The 17,830-nt window shown below is 35.2% G+C and overlaps 1 protein-coding gene across 1 annotated transcript in view; it reads right to left on the bottom strand.

Moving 5' to 3' along the window:
* The window catches only part of YAP1 (Yes1 associated transcriptional regulator), a 111,566-nt gene that overhangs the window by 20,007 nt on the left and 73,729 nt on the right, over positions 1–17,830 (bottom strand). The window contains 2 exon segments of the mRNA XM_046685157.1: positions 1,193–1,374; positions 17,009–17,122. Of these exon segments, the coding sequence (XP_046541113.1) occupies positions 1,193–1,374; positions 17,009–17,122 (296 nt within the window).

Raw genomic sequence — 17,830 nt, 5'->3', positions numbered from 1 at the left:
CTTAGTTTAATTCCTCAGGTACCAGTTCTTCAAATCCCCAATCAGAGTTCAGTGATCCTATCAAGTTCATGTATTTCCATCAACACTCAAGTGACACTTTTAAAATGTAGTCCTCATTAAAAAAAAAAAAAGTACCTTGCTCAAATGCTTACATCCTGGTAACAGAAATGTAGAGTATAATGATTTTTTAATGTCTACCCTTAGTATGCTATGATTTACGTGGGGAAAAAAAATAGTACAGATACATATATTTCATGTTTGTAAACAGACAGAAGGTCTCTGAAAAAAAAAATTACAAGAAACTGAGTTATTTACATCCAGAGAAGAGAACCAGGGAAATGGAAAAGGAGATTTTATTTTCACTGTACTTTCACCTTTTGTACACTTTCAGAATCACACCATGTTTTTATTATCTATTCAAAAAATTTATGTAAGAATTTAAAAATATACTGCTTTGATAAGATCATATTCCCAAAATCTTAACTTAGACTTTACCATTCTGAAACAAGATAAAGTAAAAATTGATTTTGAGACAAGGGATTATCTATTCTTATGGAACATAAAGACGAATAGGACTTTCTGAAAGAAAATTGATGAAAATGGTCATAAAGGGTTTCAAGCTCGCTGATGTTAGGTCCTACCCTTCCCAACATGAAAACATATCCATAAGCAGGTAATTTTAAGGCACTCTGAGATCTTGTAACCTTAGCATAATTTGTATTACGTTTTAAATACAACATCTTAGATTCAGCAATACTGAAACTTATTTGTCATTTGAGAAATATCATATTGGTGTGTTCCCCCAAATAACTCATTTAAAGTAAAAGATGTTTTTCCCCACGTAACGTCTTAGAGTTTCCCCCTTAGTGAAATCCTCAGCAATACAGTAATCCACAATTCCATGTAGATTTCAGAAAGCACCCTTGCTTCCTTCAGTTTCCACTTGACTACAATGACCATGGCCAAAACAGCTCTTTGTGATATGGGTTTACAAGTTACAGTCCACGTGATCAAAGGTCAGTCAAGAAACTAAGACAAGGACAGAGCTGGATAGAAGATTTTTGTGTCACTCTACTTTTAAAGAAACAACATTCCTATGTAACTAATAAATACTAAAATGAAATATGCCCAACTTTAGGTAGGAAAACAAACCCAAAAAAGTGGAAGGCTGGTTTCTAACCTGTGGCCTCACCTGCCGAAGCAGTTCTTGCTGCTTCAGTCGCAGTCTCTCTTTCTCCATTTGTAGTTGCTGCAGCCGCATCTGTTGCTGCTGGTTGGAGTTGCCACTACCCATGACTCCTCCCTGTGGGCTCTGGGGAGCCAGGGGTGGTGGCTGTTTCACTGGAGCACTTTGACTGATTCTCTGATTCATGGCTGAAATGAAATAAAAGATCTGTCCTAAAAAACTAGCAAAGGAAAAGTATGATTTAGTTATTCAAAAGCAATTGGGGATATTCAACATAGCCTTTTCTGTAGTAAGACTGGAAATAACCTAAAAATCCATCAATAATACAATGATTACATTAATTTATTATCGTTTTGTCATATTCGTCATTACAAGATGACAAGGCAGCCATAAGAGAAAAGAAACAAGAGGTGGCTCGACTATGCAATGCCATGGAACAGTCTAAGACATATTAAGTTAAAAGCAAAGTGCAGAACAGAAAGTATCAAAAAAAAAAAAAATGAAGAAGAGTGAAATATATATTGCATGCATATCCAGAGAATATGAATTGAAAGACAGCCAAGAAGTAACTAACATCTTTTGGCTCTGGAGCTTGGAAATTGGTGACTACAGGACTGAGTTGAAGAGACATTTTTTTGTACCTTTTGAAATTTGAGTGATATAACTGCATTGCCTATTACAAAATATAAATACATACTTAAGTAGATTAAAATGATCTGATGCATGCTGATTTACAAGTATATGGATGGCAGAGATTTGTCTCATTCAACACTGCTGTGCCCCCATACAGCTCAGGTAGTCATTTTTTCAGGTGACCCTATAGCATACCTTTTGACAACTAGAAACGGACTAGATTCTTACACTACTGAATTTCTGTCAATAATGCAACATTGATCAAACTGTGGACTGTGGTAACCTCAGTGAGCAAATGGAAGTTTTATGATGCGAAAATGTTAATAAGAATGATATATCACCTTTTCAGACACATATTCAACTTTTTAAGGTGAAATTTTGGGTCACTGTTTCTACTAAAATGTTTAAAACGCACTGACCACAGAAAACCTTACGCCCAAATGGCTTCAAAACATTCAAGGAAGAAATAATACCAAGCTTATACACCCTCTTCCAGAGAACAGCAAAGAAGGAATACTTCACAACACTTTTATGAGGCCAGCATAGCCTGATACCTTCAAGGACATTAAAAGAAAGGAAAATTACAGACCAATCTCTCTCATGAACTTCACTATCAAAATCTGAAATAACATACACTGAAAGCTCTTGTGACTTATTGGCCTCCCAGCCACATAGGGAACTCCCTGTGGTGATTTCCCTCGGTTGTACCACAGAGGCCGCTTGGTAAATGCCAACTCTTCTTGGAGACTACTTGAGCAAACCTCCCCAGCCTCTTCCTAGCGTCCATCATGTACATTAAGAATCGTCTTCCCTCAGGGCACTGCCTCGAGGTACTTTCCCATTTTGTCTACTGACATTTCTCACCCAATTATAATTTTATATTTACAAATTTGTATCTTCTAGACTCTAGGAGCATGGGAGTGGGACAGTATTCTAATTATGTATATATCCTCAGATGCCCTCACAGCATCCGGCACAAAGTTTGTGCTGAAGTAACAGTGAAACATTTCTAAGTGAGTATTCGCTCAGGCAGAAATTTAACTATTTTAGATATGGCAATATAGAAATCTTACCAATTTCCCGTTAGACTGACCAGCTCTTCCGTGAGCATAACATCGACACAGAACCAAAAATATTAGAAAAAGAGAAAATTACAGACCAAACTCTCTCTGAATGCCTTAGTTCAATTCAACCTGCAAGAGCTACTCTTAATATAAGGTGATGGCATTATCAACTTATTTCTATTTTTTTGTTCCAACTTTTTCCCTCCAGTTTTTCTGTATTGCCTTTTCTAAATTAAGTTGAATTTATTTAGTTTAAATCTTTTCTTGGATCATTTAAGTCAGTAAATTTACTTTTAAGTACTGCTTTTCCTATACGTCATAAATTTTGAATTAGTATACTTCATGATTGTTCTATCCCAAATATTTCTAATTTCTATTGTGATTTCCATTTAGCTCATGAGTTATTTAGGAGCACATTTTTAAGCTTCTAAACATATGTCTTAAAATTTTTAAATAATTTCCATAAACACATAGAGAAGTAGAAAAAATAATACAGACTATGAATCCTCACATACTCATCACCCAGCTTCCCAGTGATCAAACCACAGCCAATTTTGTTTCACCTTTATCCTCACTCACTTTTTCCTCAATTATTTTCAAGCAAACACTACAGCATTTCACCCATAAATAATTTCAATATGTATCATTTAGAGTTTTTACTTCGATTCTCTGATCCCATAGCTATTTTCTCTTTTATGCTGAAAAACTTGGTTCTAATAACATTAATTGTATTATCCTTCTATACATAGGCATTGTTTCAAAATAACATTACTAAAGTTATAATCAACAAAATGATTATTAAAAAGTTTGTAAATTCTATGTCATTTTTTGTCCTTAAGATATTTCATTAGATGTACATAGTCAAATCACTGTGGTTAAGTCACCTGAAATAATTTGTGTGTAATTTGGCCACCAACTCAATACACAGATTCATTTGTGACATTCTGATTTTGAATTTTAGAGAATTGTTTTACTTCCCTCCCACCATCACCCCAGCCCCAATAGGTAACAGGTAACTGTTACCAGACCAGTTTTTTGTTTATTCTATTTTAAAAAATTTAAGCAAACAGAGACTTCTTAAAAATAGGTAGCATACTTTACTCCACTGTGACTTTTTTTGTACTTAACAACATATCCTTGAGATCACATCAAAGCAGTATATAGAAATTTTTCTCCATTTTCTTTTTAGGGTGTTTTTGCTAATTAGCATTCTATTCAACCAGTTTCCTATTGGGTTTTCACCAGTACTAAAGAGTGCTGTACAGAATAAGCTCACAAATACATTATTTTGTATTTCTGTTACTGTATCTTTGGGGTAGGGTCCTAGACAGGAGAGACTGCTAAATTAACAGTTAAAGACATAAGTAACATTGCTAAATCTCCCGACCTCCCTACATACACAGGGATTGTACTTTGTTGTATCTCTACTAGTAAGGTAGGAAAGTTCTTTTTTTCCCCTCACAGCCTTGTGAAACTTTGGGATTTGTGCCAATCTGAAAGATAAGGAATCATTTCTCAGTGGATGTTATTTGTTTTGCCTTATTAAAAGAGTTTGATCAATTTCCATATTTTAAAGGGCCATTTGCATTTTTTTTATGTCAACCGTGTTCCTATAGTTGCCTATAGCATTATTGGTCTTTCTCTATTTTAGACAATTTTTATATACTAAGGATAGGAAACTTTTGTCAAATATGTTACAAATAATTTCCTTCAGTTTACCATCTGTCTTTTTAGTTTATCTTTATTTTCTTTCTTTTTGAGGAAGATTAGCCCTGAGCTAACTATTGCCAGTCCTCTTTTTGCTGAGGAAGCCTGGCCCTAAGCTAACACCTGTACCCATCTTCCTCCACTTTATATGTGGGACGCCTACCACAGCATGGCATGCCAAGCAGTGCCATGTCTGCACCAGGAATCCGAATCAGTGAACCCCAGGCAGTGGAGAAGCGGAACGTGCGAACTTACCCACTGCGCCACCGGGCCGGCCCCTAGTTTATTTTTTAAGTCAAATTTATCAATCTTTTTTGAAATTTGAGCTATATGTTCCCTACTCACAGTTGACAGAGGAACTCATCAATTTTTTAATGCAATGACTATATGGTTCTACTTCATATATTTATTTGGCAATTCAATCTAATCCATTTGGAATTTATCCTGGTACATGGCATGATCTATTTTATCTTTCTTCATGACTATCCATTAGTCTCAACACTGCTCATGTAGAGTGTATCCTTCCCCAAATCACCTTTATCATAGACTAAATTTCCATATTTTGTTATTTTGTTTCTGGATTTTCTATTCTGTTCATTAAGTACTCTTATACTACGTACCACAGTTTTAATTACAACTTTTATAATATGTTTTAATAGCTGGTAGGCAAACCATATTTTTTTAAAGCTTTTTTTTTTTTTTTTTGAGGAAGATCAGCCCTGAGCTAACATCTACTGCCAATCCTCCTCTTTTTGCTGAGGAAGACTGGCCCTGAGCTAACATCTGTGTCCATCTTCCTCTACTTTTATGTGGGACGCCTACCACAGCATGGCTTGTCAAGTGGTGCCATGTCCGCAGCCGGGATCTGAACTGGTGGTTGAACGCGCGCACTTAACCACCGTGCCACCGGGCTGGCCCATAAAGCTAACTTTTTATTATTGGGTTCTAATATAATTGTATTGTGGTCAAAAGAACGTGGTCTGCATAGATTCTTGAAATTTGTGACCTGACATGTGGTCAGTCCTTGCTTTTGTAGGTAGCAGAGCCAGGGCCAGCCGGCTGTGTGCCCGGCCTTCTCTGTTAAGCCTGTTTGTGTTCTTAACACTTTGAGCTCTTGATATCCTCAGGAGCTGAACAGCCCCAAAACTCAGCAGGCCTCTAGCCTTGCCCTTACTCACTGCTTTGTGTGATTTTATTTTCTGACCCACAGAGATTATTTTTTTCAAATTTATGACCCTGGTTATGTCTTTTTGGTTATCTCTTTTTAATATTTTGTCTGGCACAGAAGGCATGTCAAAACATGACTCACTACTGCATATTGTTGTAAGCCTTACTAATCTCTTATACGGAAAAATCATATTTATGAAATGTCTTTTCAAAGAATAAATGGCTAAAACTTTCCTAATTATGGTATATAGTTTATAAAGTTTTATTGGAGAATGGGTAGAAAAAAAGTAAAAATTTTTGAGAGCTAAGATTTGTTAGGCACCAATCAACAACCTCGTTTAATACAATTGCTTATATCTACTGTTACTAATGTAAAAGTAACATTCGATGTACAATTGACAGGCATCACAGGATGACAGAAAAAACATGGCCTTTAGAATTATACGAATCACAATTAGAGCTGGGCAAACCAATTTAGTCATTCATCTAATCCTCAATTTCCTCAACTATACCTGGGGATATAACATCCCCGTTTTGGAGTCGTTGTGGGGATTAAGTAATGTATGTAAACATCTACTATCGTCCTGGAAAATCAGGAGATGCTCCATAAATGTTACTCTCCTCCCTTCTCTAAAACAGTCTTTTCTAAACTTTAAGATTACCACTCCTAAAGATAATCATCCCGGCTTGTATTCCTGTATTTCCCTCCCCCTGCTCCCACTTTACCAGGCCACTCATTGTTTCTAAGTATTCTAGATTCACAAAGGTAAGCATATTTATCTTTCCTAAATGATCTAAATGGAAAAAAATGAGTGGTGGAGATTGAGTCTTAGCTCAAGCCTCTTAGGGATCCTTCTTTTTCGGTGAAACATGTTCCTAGCATTCCAGTAGGACACTCAACATATTTCCCCAGAAAGGTTTTTACACATTTTCCTATGTCAGGTTCGATAATATGAGTTAAATGTGAATTGGGGGACTGATCAGAGAATCCATCATATACAGTGAACACCTCATAAACTGAGGCCTAGAGCAAACAACTATTAGGAATAAAATGTTTTCAATCTCAAGCAATTAAATAAATTGATTTTAAAAAACCAATAGCTCATTAGTAAGTTGAGGAGTGTTGGAGTTATAAAACATGACTGATTTCAAAAGAGATTATAGCGCTATTCACTGCTAAATATTCCATATATTAAGAAACATGAGGAAAGCTTTTGAGCTTTCTACACTGCATTTTTATTAAGTAATATAGCATTTAATAAGTTATAACATTTAATAAGTTAATATAAGGTAATACATATTCCTTGGAAAAACTAATTAGACAATAATAAAATTTCACAAAAATAAAGAGGTAAATATCCTCTGCCTTCCACTAGTTTCCCAGAATCAGATACTACAAGCAGTAATCATCAATGACAGGCACCATTGCTCACGGCATTCTGAATGAATTGGTTGGTAAGGTCTTTTTCAAATCTAAGCTTATCTGACTATTCAAAACCACAGAAAGGGAAAAAATAGGATATCAAAAGATGGAGGAAGAACAGCTCTGCAGAATTAAACAGAAATTTGCACAAAATATGCAACAGAAATAGTCTCTTTGGCTGATAATGATGAGCAATATCAGTTGTGTTTACTTAAATGCTGTTACCTATGGATACAAGCAGTGCTACAAAGTTTCCATATAAAGAGCTCCCTTAAACAACTGATTCAAACAACCTTGTTTATCTACTGAAGCAGGGATTTATTCCTCTCCAGAAGCAGCCTCCTGTTCTTTACCTTCTGAGTATCTCAAGCATTTCAGCAAAGTACAGAGCAGTGCCCCCACATGGGGTGCAGCAGAGACCTCACAAGCAGGCAAGAAACAAAACAGGCTTTGTTTCCTGGGGAAAGGGGGCAGAGTAGCCAGAAAAGAAGAGAACAGCATTACCAACTTCCACTCCTCATGATCAACTACAGTACTGAAATCCTAATGTTCCCAGTTTTAATAAAATTTCTAAAAGGTAAAGAGAAAAAAAAGCCCCTAAAATATGACAGAACTTTAAAAACTACATGCTATATTTTAAAATTCATAGTCTGTGCTGCTTGGACTATGAAATAGTAACTGCTTCAAGTTTTACTTAACAAATTAGTCCTGACAGCTTCATGGTGGTGAACCATCGAATCAGCAATTACTGAAAAACAAGAGACCACCTTCTCAAAAAGAAAGGAGGTCATCACCATGGGTCTCTCCCCAAATTTCATTCCAAACATCTGAATTTTCAAACTTCAGACAATTTTTAGATTTACATAATTTGTAACCTCAACCTTGGAATGCTACAGAGTATTACAAATCTGGTAATCAACCATAAATTTGGGGATAATAAATTCGATTCTAATAACCTCATTAAGTGTAATTTAAAATTAGAAACAATTTTTGAACTTTTTAAACATTAATTTACATCAAATATCCCACAACATAAGAAAACATTTCTTACATTACTTTGTCTAGTATTTTATCAGGTCTCAGACACTGCATGTTTACATATTAGCACGGCTATATTAGTTTCTTCATACATTTAGGAACAAATTTTAGCTTTTTCCCATATCTAGAAGGGTACACAAGACTGTAAAATAGCAGACATTTAAAAAAGAAAATGCAAGCTTTCCTAAAAACACAAAGTAACATGCCATCTGTCAGTCTTGAAACAGTAAAGACAAAACAACACACCCACTGCTAGCTAATTGGTTACTACACAAGCTAGGGGACTGAATCATCTACAAAAAGTTGCTACTAATCGACATAATCTATGTATTTAAATATAAAATGATGGTTTTTCAGCAATAATTACTACTTGATTCGCAATGAAAATTTGTCTCTTATAAAAGAGGCAAAAGGCCAGCGTCCCAATGATTGAATATATCTCTTTATTATCAATATACAAAATGTTTCCCAACATTTAATTAAGCTAAATACCTAAATGACAATGCCATGTCTAGGAATGATTTAAAAAAAAAATTTTACTGAGATATTTTACACATCATAAGTTCACCCTTTTAACAGTTTTTATTTATTCATAGAATCGTATAACCATTACCATTATCTAATTTCCAGAACATTTTAATCATCCCCAAAAGAAACCCCTGTATCTTTAGCAGTATACTTCCTATCACCCCTCCTCCAGTCCCTGGCACCCAGTAATCTACTTTCTGTCTCTATGAATTTGCCCACTCTGGACATGTCGTATAAATGGAATCAAACTTTATGTGGCCTTCTGTGACTGGATTGTTTTCCAAGATTCATTCATGTTGTAGTACGTATCAGCATTTCATTCCTTTTTAATGCCAAATAATACTCCATTGTATACTACATCCTGTTAGTCCATTCATCAACTCATGTACATCTGTGTTATTTTCACTTTTTGGCTATTATGAATAATGCTGCTATGAACATTCATGCACAGGTTTTTGTGTGGATATATAGTTTCAATTTTGGGGCACACGTATCTAGGAATGGAATTGCTGGGTCATATGGTAACTCTGTGTTTAAATTTCCTTTATTTTTTTATTTGTTGTTGTTGTTGAGGAAGACTGTCCCTGAGCTAACATCTGTGCCAATCTTCCTCTATTTTGTATGTGGGATGCCACCACAACATGGCTTGATGAACGGTGTGTAGGTTGACACCCAGGATTCGAACCTACAAACCCTGGGTTGATGAACTGGAGCATGGGAACTTAACTGCTACACCACCGGCTGGCCCCTATGTTTAACTTTCTGAGGAACTGACAAACTATTTTCGAAAGTGGCTGCATCATTTTTCAATCCCATCAGCAATATATGAGAGTTCCAATTTCTCCATTCTGGTCTGCATTTGTTATTGTCTTTGATTTTAGCCATCCTACTTGGAATAAAGTGGTATCGTGTGGTTTTGCTTTGTACTATGTGCTAACAGTTCACCTAGTCTAAGACTACTCTAGGTCTTCTTACTAGAAAACTAATTTCTCCCTCCCACACTTTGCTCTTCTTTCCCAAGCACCATCTCCAGGCTCCAAAACTGGGTTAAAGTATTTAAATTTTTAAACTGATCAAAAATATCAGTAAGAAACATCATTATTTAGGTCAAATCGATTTCTTCTTCCTTCAACCTTCTATCAAAAGACAGGCATGAAAATTCTTTATAATGGTACTTTTCAAACAATACAATTATGGATGGAACTTAAAAAAAATTCAACAGAACATTCTCTTCTCATCACTTCATTAAGTAGTTTGGGGCAGAACACAAGGGTTGCTAAATGAGGTGAGGAGGAGAAGGAAGAAAGTATTCTAACTAGCTTTCAGCTTTCTCTGTCCCCAGAGTATAATTGTTTTTTCCCTCTATTGTGAAAATAAAGTTTAAAGTCTAGCTTGGAGAGAAAAGTTCAGATAATGAGACTATTAGTCTAAAGGGAGGGGGAATTACATTTTAAAATATACCTGCCAGTCTGAATTCATATTAGATTAATGTATAAGCAGTTACATTAATAATAGCTTTATTTCTAATTACATGTAATTTATTACTACTATGAATGCTCTTTCACTAGTGGAATTTATAATTTAGAAGAATATATACCTTAGTTTTTTTTATTGGTAAGCACAAAAACTGGTCTTTTTATATAGTCTTGAGCTTGTCTGGCATTTTCTCATCCTTTAATGTTCCTCTCCACAAAAGCCTTCCCTGAAAACCCATGCTCAAGCAGGTTCCCTCCACTCCACATTATTTCCCTTCATAGCACCTTATTTATTATCCTTCATTGTACTTAACACATTTTGTAGTATTTATTTGTTTAGCAGGCTGTAACACCCCCCCCCCCCCCCAAAAAAAAAGGCTAGCATAGTGCCTGGTACATAACTGGCACTCAAATATTTGAGTAAATAAATACTGAAATAGTTTCTATCCCAACTAAGTAGGATGCTATTAGTAATGCAAAGGAGAATCTCCAAATTGAAGCAAGTCCAGAATGAGTTCTAAAATGACTTCAGCAACCAGAGTAGCAGAGCAAAATGAGTATAAAACAAAACAAAGAATATGAACTACTCTCTTCTTCCAAACATCATTCTGGTTTATTTTATCAGAAACCTACATATTTGAGTTTTCCCTCAGGAAGTCTATAATCTCTTTTTCTGTTTCTTGTGTCCGAATCTCTGGGTTGGCACAAAAAGTGGCATCACCAAATGGCTCTCTTCTCTAGCACATTTTCTAAGATTCTTGCTATTAATGTAGAGTTGACATAAGCAGTTATAACGTGAACATAGTTTTATTTTAAAAACTAATTATGTTTTTCTGTGTGTGTTTGACATTAGGGGCTTTAGCAACACAAACAATTTAAATTATCATTCAGTGACTTGCGTGGATCTTAAGCTTTTAAGTTGTAAAAATTCTACGACTAACTCGTGTAAACAAAGACAAAAATATTTCATTATATCATTATTTGCATCACTGAATCATTATCAAGTAGAAACTACATATTAATTTAATTTCATTAACATATGCCTACTCACCTTTAGCAAGTAATGGAGAGATTGCTGACTGATAAACTATTATGGCACCATGCTCCTGAATTTAACACAAATTTTAAAAAACCTAAATAAAACCGCAAACCTCAAGTTGAACTAATTTGATGTTATCTAATCTTATGCATTAAAATTAAATTCATTTCAGTAAGTGCTTATTTTTTAAGTAAAAAAATATGTATTGAGGGCAACAATTAGTAAAATCTCTAACAGTATGTTTTAAATCAGGCTTCACTAAACACATAGCCTGGAACTATATTTTAAATCAGCTTACATCAGGCTTTCTATCATGGCAACTTCACGGGAGCTCTAAATTGCAGAAACAAAGCATACTAGAAATACACCATCTTTAAGGCAGTAAAGCTGAACCCTGCTAATATGCGCATGTTTAAACTCCTGCATGCTTCCAAGAGTTTGAGAGTTGGACAAAATTATTGCACTCAGCACTGCCCATCCCCCATCAGATTTGTTTGCCTGGCCATACTCACCATGTGATAAGGCTTATCTTTAGATTAAAGGTTGAAAGATTTCCCTGTCTCCTCTTCAAAAGCAATTCCCAGCTGTGACCAGAGGACCAAAAGCTAAACTTAAATGGTGCAATAAAATAGTTCAAAAGTATCTCTGAAACCTCAGTGCACTCAAATCCATAAGGCTATTGAGAAAAATCAAGAGTCCAAAGCAGTCACTAAAGAATTCATGATCTAGCATATTGTATTGAATTAACGACTGGAAATACTCTTAAAAGCATCCAGTATAATCCAGTCACATTTTACAGATGAGTCCAATTAAGTCAAGAGAAGTCAGGTATCTTTCTGAATAAGTTGTTACGTTGTGATACCAGAACTTTGGGCCAACTGATTCCCAACTAAGTAGCTAAATTTTTCTACATCACAATTTAATTCATTTGAATTTAATACATTATGTAACTACTATGTAGAAAACAGGATGCTAGCTAACTTCTGCAGATTTGAAACATGGATTTTTGGAGGGCATATAAATTGCCAGGTCAGAGCGATGCCATAACTATTTTTTTGCACTGGATAATGTACACATAAAACACTATCTTGACCATCACATGCAAAGAGGCACTAGTAAAACAAAAAGCATCCAGAGAAGAGGAGTGAACTGGTAAAGAATCCAGAACTCTTACCACATGAAAAAACTGGAGAAACCACAGAAGAGAACACTTCTGGGATTAGAAGTGTATTCACAAATTTGAAGGGAAGTGTATTTCTGGGTAATAAAGGAACACATACTTTCTGGTCATTAGAACTTTCCTTAAATAGAATGGACTGCCTTGTAATGTGGTCAGCTCCCAGTCAAGAGAAAGGTCAAAGCTGAGGTTAGAAGACAATCTTTTAAGAATATAACAGAGGAGAGGGATGATAATTCATCCAGATGGTTTCACAGTCTGCTCCAATCAGAGATCTTATAATTCTCTTCTGTAACTGGAAACTCATTACCTTGGGTAATTTCCTCAAGATGAGTCACAATATCAGCATATAAGTAGATGCATTTACCACTGTCGTCTTCCCTCTGAAATTTCCATGTATTAGTGTTGGTGAATTAGGTGTTTCTGAAAGATTAACCGCATGTAATCTAAATTTCTTAAGAATTCTAGGTGTCAAAGATCAAGTTCAGATTCTAGTTCTGTCACTCAACTTTATAACCTTAGCTAGGTCACAATTTCCCTAGATTTCAGAGAAGTTCAGATTTGGGGCAATATTCCCTACCTCGCCCAGTGTTTTTTTATTTTTTAATACAGGTTGGTGGTTTGGGGAGTCACAATGACTGGGTGTCACTATGGCACTTAGTGGGCAAGAGCCAGGGATGTTTTACGTCCTGCAGTGCCCAGAACATATACTCTCCCCTTTTGAGGAATGTCAATTAGAAGAATTATAAATTCCTTTTCAGGGTCAAATTTTCTAAGGTTTATCCGTTAAAAATTTTTAGTTAGCAACAGCTCTTGTAACCTGAAACACACGGAAACATCTTTTCCTCCCTATCCTAAGTAGTCAATAATAGTCCACAACCAAATACTGACAATTTAGTATCACCAGGAAAGAGTTAAAAGAGAGAAAGAAAAACAAAACAACTCTTGTTTTTAATGCATGGATTATTAAGAGATTTGCTTCAGTAAAATTCAAATGATTAGATGCTGACATTCTATCTACACAGGACTCCATTAATGGAGTTACAGGTTTAGTTTCCACAGCTTTTAGTGTTTTTTTCCCCATCTCTAATAGACCAGACTTAGGTATTTAGTTGGTCATTACGTGCATTTTCATCTAAGAGCTATTAGAAATATTTGATCTTAAAGGGAAAAAGTTAATGAAGGTCTGAAACAGTTAAAATTTTTAGTTGATCTTTATTGATATAAAACATTCAACTTCGATAAGAAAGAAGTGCTGAAGAACTTTTGGCTTTGGGACTTAATAAATTATATATATTTTACTTATTCTTTTTATTATTTTAGGAAATTATACCACACACAGAGCGTATAGCAAGTTTTGGGAAATTTTGAAACAGAATCAAAATCAACATCTGGGTTTTAATTACCTTTGACATTTCCATGGACAGGATTTCTACGCACAGAACTGTTGTTAGGAATTAAAGGATATTCTGTTTTTGCCACACTAGATTGTTCATTACTTCCTTTAAGGCTCAAGATACATATGTTAGCCCAAATCTCTGGTTCCAATATTTTATTTGCACTAAGTATGTTTTTATCCCAGCAGTGCCATCAGCACTTATTTCAGAAACACAGATTGCTAACACTATTTAATGTCCTTTTATATAAATAATAGGGAAAATAACATTACATAAATGACCAATTCATTGACTATTAGTGCTTTGGAGTAGATGTTTCATTATGAAGTACAAAAATTATAATTTTTGTGTGTTTTCATTAGAGATTTTACTGGAAAATGTTCATATGACTATATTACATAAAACAATAATTCTACAATGTACAAGAAAATGTTTTAAACTTGAGACTCTGCATGTTTACAAGTATAAAATCTCTAGGAAAAAAGAGTGTTTATATGAAATAATTTAATGGCCTGCGTAATACTCAAGCATCAATTTTAATACAGGGTAAAAACATTCCTAACATGATTCCTTAAAAACAAACAAAAGCCCTCCTTTTTTCAAAGCCAATAATTACCAGTGAGTCCTTATTGCCACTGGATGTCACTTCATGAATTGTTACAAATTAATAATAAATTTTCTAAAAAACTATAAATGTCAAATATACCTAGTTTTTAAATGTTAAAGAATAAGAAAAGTCAGATAAAAAAGAACCAACCCACAACAAATTACTATTTAATTTCCTGAAGTTATATGGATAATTTATTAATTTCATGTGGGATGTGAAGGACTGATAAATTATTGTAAATATAATTCATCTAAAGTATCTGATAAAGAATTGAAACATAAGAGAGGCTGGTATTTGAAGGAAGTGAGTGATAAAGTTAAGCTCATTCAGAGGCGTTATCTTCCATTCTAAAATATCAAAACACACAGGTCAACTTGACTTAAGCTAATTGGTATATACTTTAACACAGATTTGGGGAATACAGGAAAGCAACCACGAAAGCAATAACGTACCACTTGTGTTTGTGTGGCTCAAAGAGTCAGAAAGGGGATAGTTTATATTTTTTTGGCAGAGATAAAACACAATCCCCTACAGAACTTCAGATTTCAAGGAAAACTCCTTCAAATTCAGCAGCTAACAGCTTGTCTCTATTTGCTGTCACTCTAGATCAGAGAAACCCACACGTTTTTTTTCTTTCCTGCCCCCCTTCAGTTACACTTCAGCTCTCTGACTGAAAAGGTCTGGAACAGATTAAAAGTCGGGCCACAAAATAAAAAGCTCTGGCATGTTGTCAAGCCTGTCTGGAATACACATACACAGTGGGCCCAAAAAGGGGAAACTAAAGGCAATAAGAGAATTTCATGAAACTTTTTTTGGCATATCTAATTGTATGCTTGTGTGTACATATGTGTTGGAGGTAGGAAAGAAGAATGTTTTTTAGTACTTTCTTCAATTTAAAACAAAAGACCAAGCTGTGTGTATAATTAATGAATCTAGTTAAGCTCACACCCAAGTTGTTTTATTTCACTGTCCTAACTGAAAAAAAAAAAAAAAAAATTTTTTTTAAAAAGCGCTTTGTTTCCCTTTCTGATTTCTGCATTAGTTAGGAGTTAATCATCATCTTTTATAACCTTATGTTGGTGCGAAAAACCACAGTACCATTTTTAAAAACTTTTGAAAACGAGGACAAGCTAAATTCATTTCATTAAAGATGATTTAAGGAAACATGGTTGTTATCACTCCAGTCCACACAAATGGCAACATTTATTAAATTCTCTACCTTACTTGGTTTCCTATTTCAACCACAAGGGCTTATTCAAGTATTAAATAGAATCTGAAGTTGCAAATTATTAACATGCCACATTACTTTTTTAACACCCAAATAGGTCTTGAAGCTCAAAAGGCTAGCATTTAAGCCAAACCGGATATTTGTCAAAATGAGTCTCTGCCCTGATCCCACCTTTGACTTTACTTGAATGGGGGTTCCACCAGTCCATAAAGCTGACCAATTAGTCAGTTTAGGACAAACCCGAACGTTGGGACTTTTTAAAGGTATAGATAAAGATACAGGAGACCTGTTCATAATGTTCCTGACAGGGAAGTTATTTTACCCAACCAGCTCTGGGTATAGTTTTTCTTTTTCTTTTTTCCCCGGCATTTGTGTTTTGATGGCATTCACAGAGTTAATTCCTCTTTCCCGTAAGGGCCCCACAGTTGTTGTTAGGTCAACCCCTGTAAAGCTTCAAAGGTTCCGCGTCCCCTCAGTCTGACCTACTCAGTGATCTGCACATTGTTTCATTTAGCTGCATCCAGTCCAAGACGAAAGCTTTAAAACCACAATGATCTGCTCCTTTTTAGATTCATTTTTCCATGGCTTTGGAAAAACATCTCAGAAACCCAACGGAAGAAACTGAAAACAGTGAAAAAATATGGATAAAAAGGCATTAAAGAGCTTGTACACTAACATCAAAATGTGCACATTTGAGAGGGGAATATTCCTTTGTGCAAATGGTGATTTAGTCACGTGACTTGGAGGAAATATGGCTTTGTGCTTTTTTTTCCTAAATGAAAAACAAAGAACAGGACCGTTACTTTAAAGAAAAAAAAAAAAAGCTAGAAAAAAAGGGAAAAAATGCTTTCACTGGTCTATCTCTAGGATGACAGGGTTTTTCCCCCCTACTGAGGACAGAAAACACTACAACACCCAGGCACAGGATGGTACTCATTGCTCTCTGAAGTTAAGCATAAGCAGACATTGGGTCACTGGCAAAGGCTGGTAACCTGGGTTTTAGATGCAGCATGACAACCTGATTATTATTGCAGCTAGAAAGATCATTTTAAACAAGATCACTGTGTCTCCCAGAAATGTGAAAGGAAATGTGATTCTGGCCAGTCAGCCACAACATTCCCCTAACCCCATCCCAAGAAGTCCAAGTTAAAAAGCTGATTTGGACTTGAATTTCTCAAGTTTAAAGTGAAACGTATAAAAACAGTACTGGAAAAGTTGGGTGGGCAGTCATTTTTTAATACTATAAAGCAATGCAATTTTATTTAAAGTACCTTCCCAAATTCATATACAAAAAATAGTAATCAAAAATCTCTAAGAAGGTTTTGAGATGAACCTTTACCAAAACGAGGGTCAAGCCTTGGGTCTAGCCAAGAGGTGGTCTTGTTCTTATGGTTTATATAGTATATTTCTCCATCCTGAGTCATGGCTTGTTCCCATCCATCAGGAAGAGGACCTATAAATACAGAAAAAAAATCACGGTTGGTTTTTATTTGGTGCGCCTAAAAAAAAGTGTGAGGGGTGCTAATTTAAAAAGAAAACACATCTTGACATAAAACAATTCATTAAAACAGAAGTAAGCATCATTTCAGAGAAGAAAGGTAAGCCTATGTACCTGATTCTTCTCCACTAAAAAGAAACTACCAAATAATAAAATCAACATCCCTAAAGACACAGATGGAAAAAAAAAAAAAGTCAGATTTTCAAAAAATCCTTTTGGAAGTCATGACCCAAATAATTATTACTACTCTTATTACAAGACATGAAGTGCTACAGCTCAGAGACTACCTCCCAATCCAGCCAGTTTTGTGACAGTACCTTCCTAGGGGTCTCCAAGGTTCTTTAACAAGGAATACACAAGTGATTTCAGAACATCCAAAGTATCATAAACATTCTGTTTAATATAAAGCACACTTTAGCTAAGCCTGCCAAGCTCCATTTGTTTCCATTATTTATGTGACTGGCTCACACCAAGCAAACTATAATCCAGAAAAAGTTTATTTTTAAGCAGCCCAGAAGTTGCTAGGAGGTGGGGGTTGCAGCTGGAAGTTTAAGTTTGTCAGAGGCTTAAAGGGGGCAGGGTCAGCGCTAAAACTGTTGGAAAGCAAAAAGAGACAATTTCAAAGCTACAGAGTGAGGAAACAACATCCGGAAGATAGGACTA

The sequence above is a fragment of the Equus quagga genome, chromosome 14, assembly GCF_021613505.1.
Source record: "Equus quagga isolate Etosha38 chromosome 14, UCLA_HA_Equagga_1.0, whole genome shotgun sequence".
NCBI classification, from domain to species: Eukaryota; Metazoa; Chordata; class Mammalia; order Perissodactyla; family Equidae; genus Equus; species Equus quagga.
Note: the sequence above shows the minus strand (reverse complement) of the source record. Positions and strands in the feature narration are given on the sequence as shown.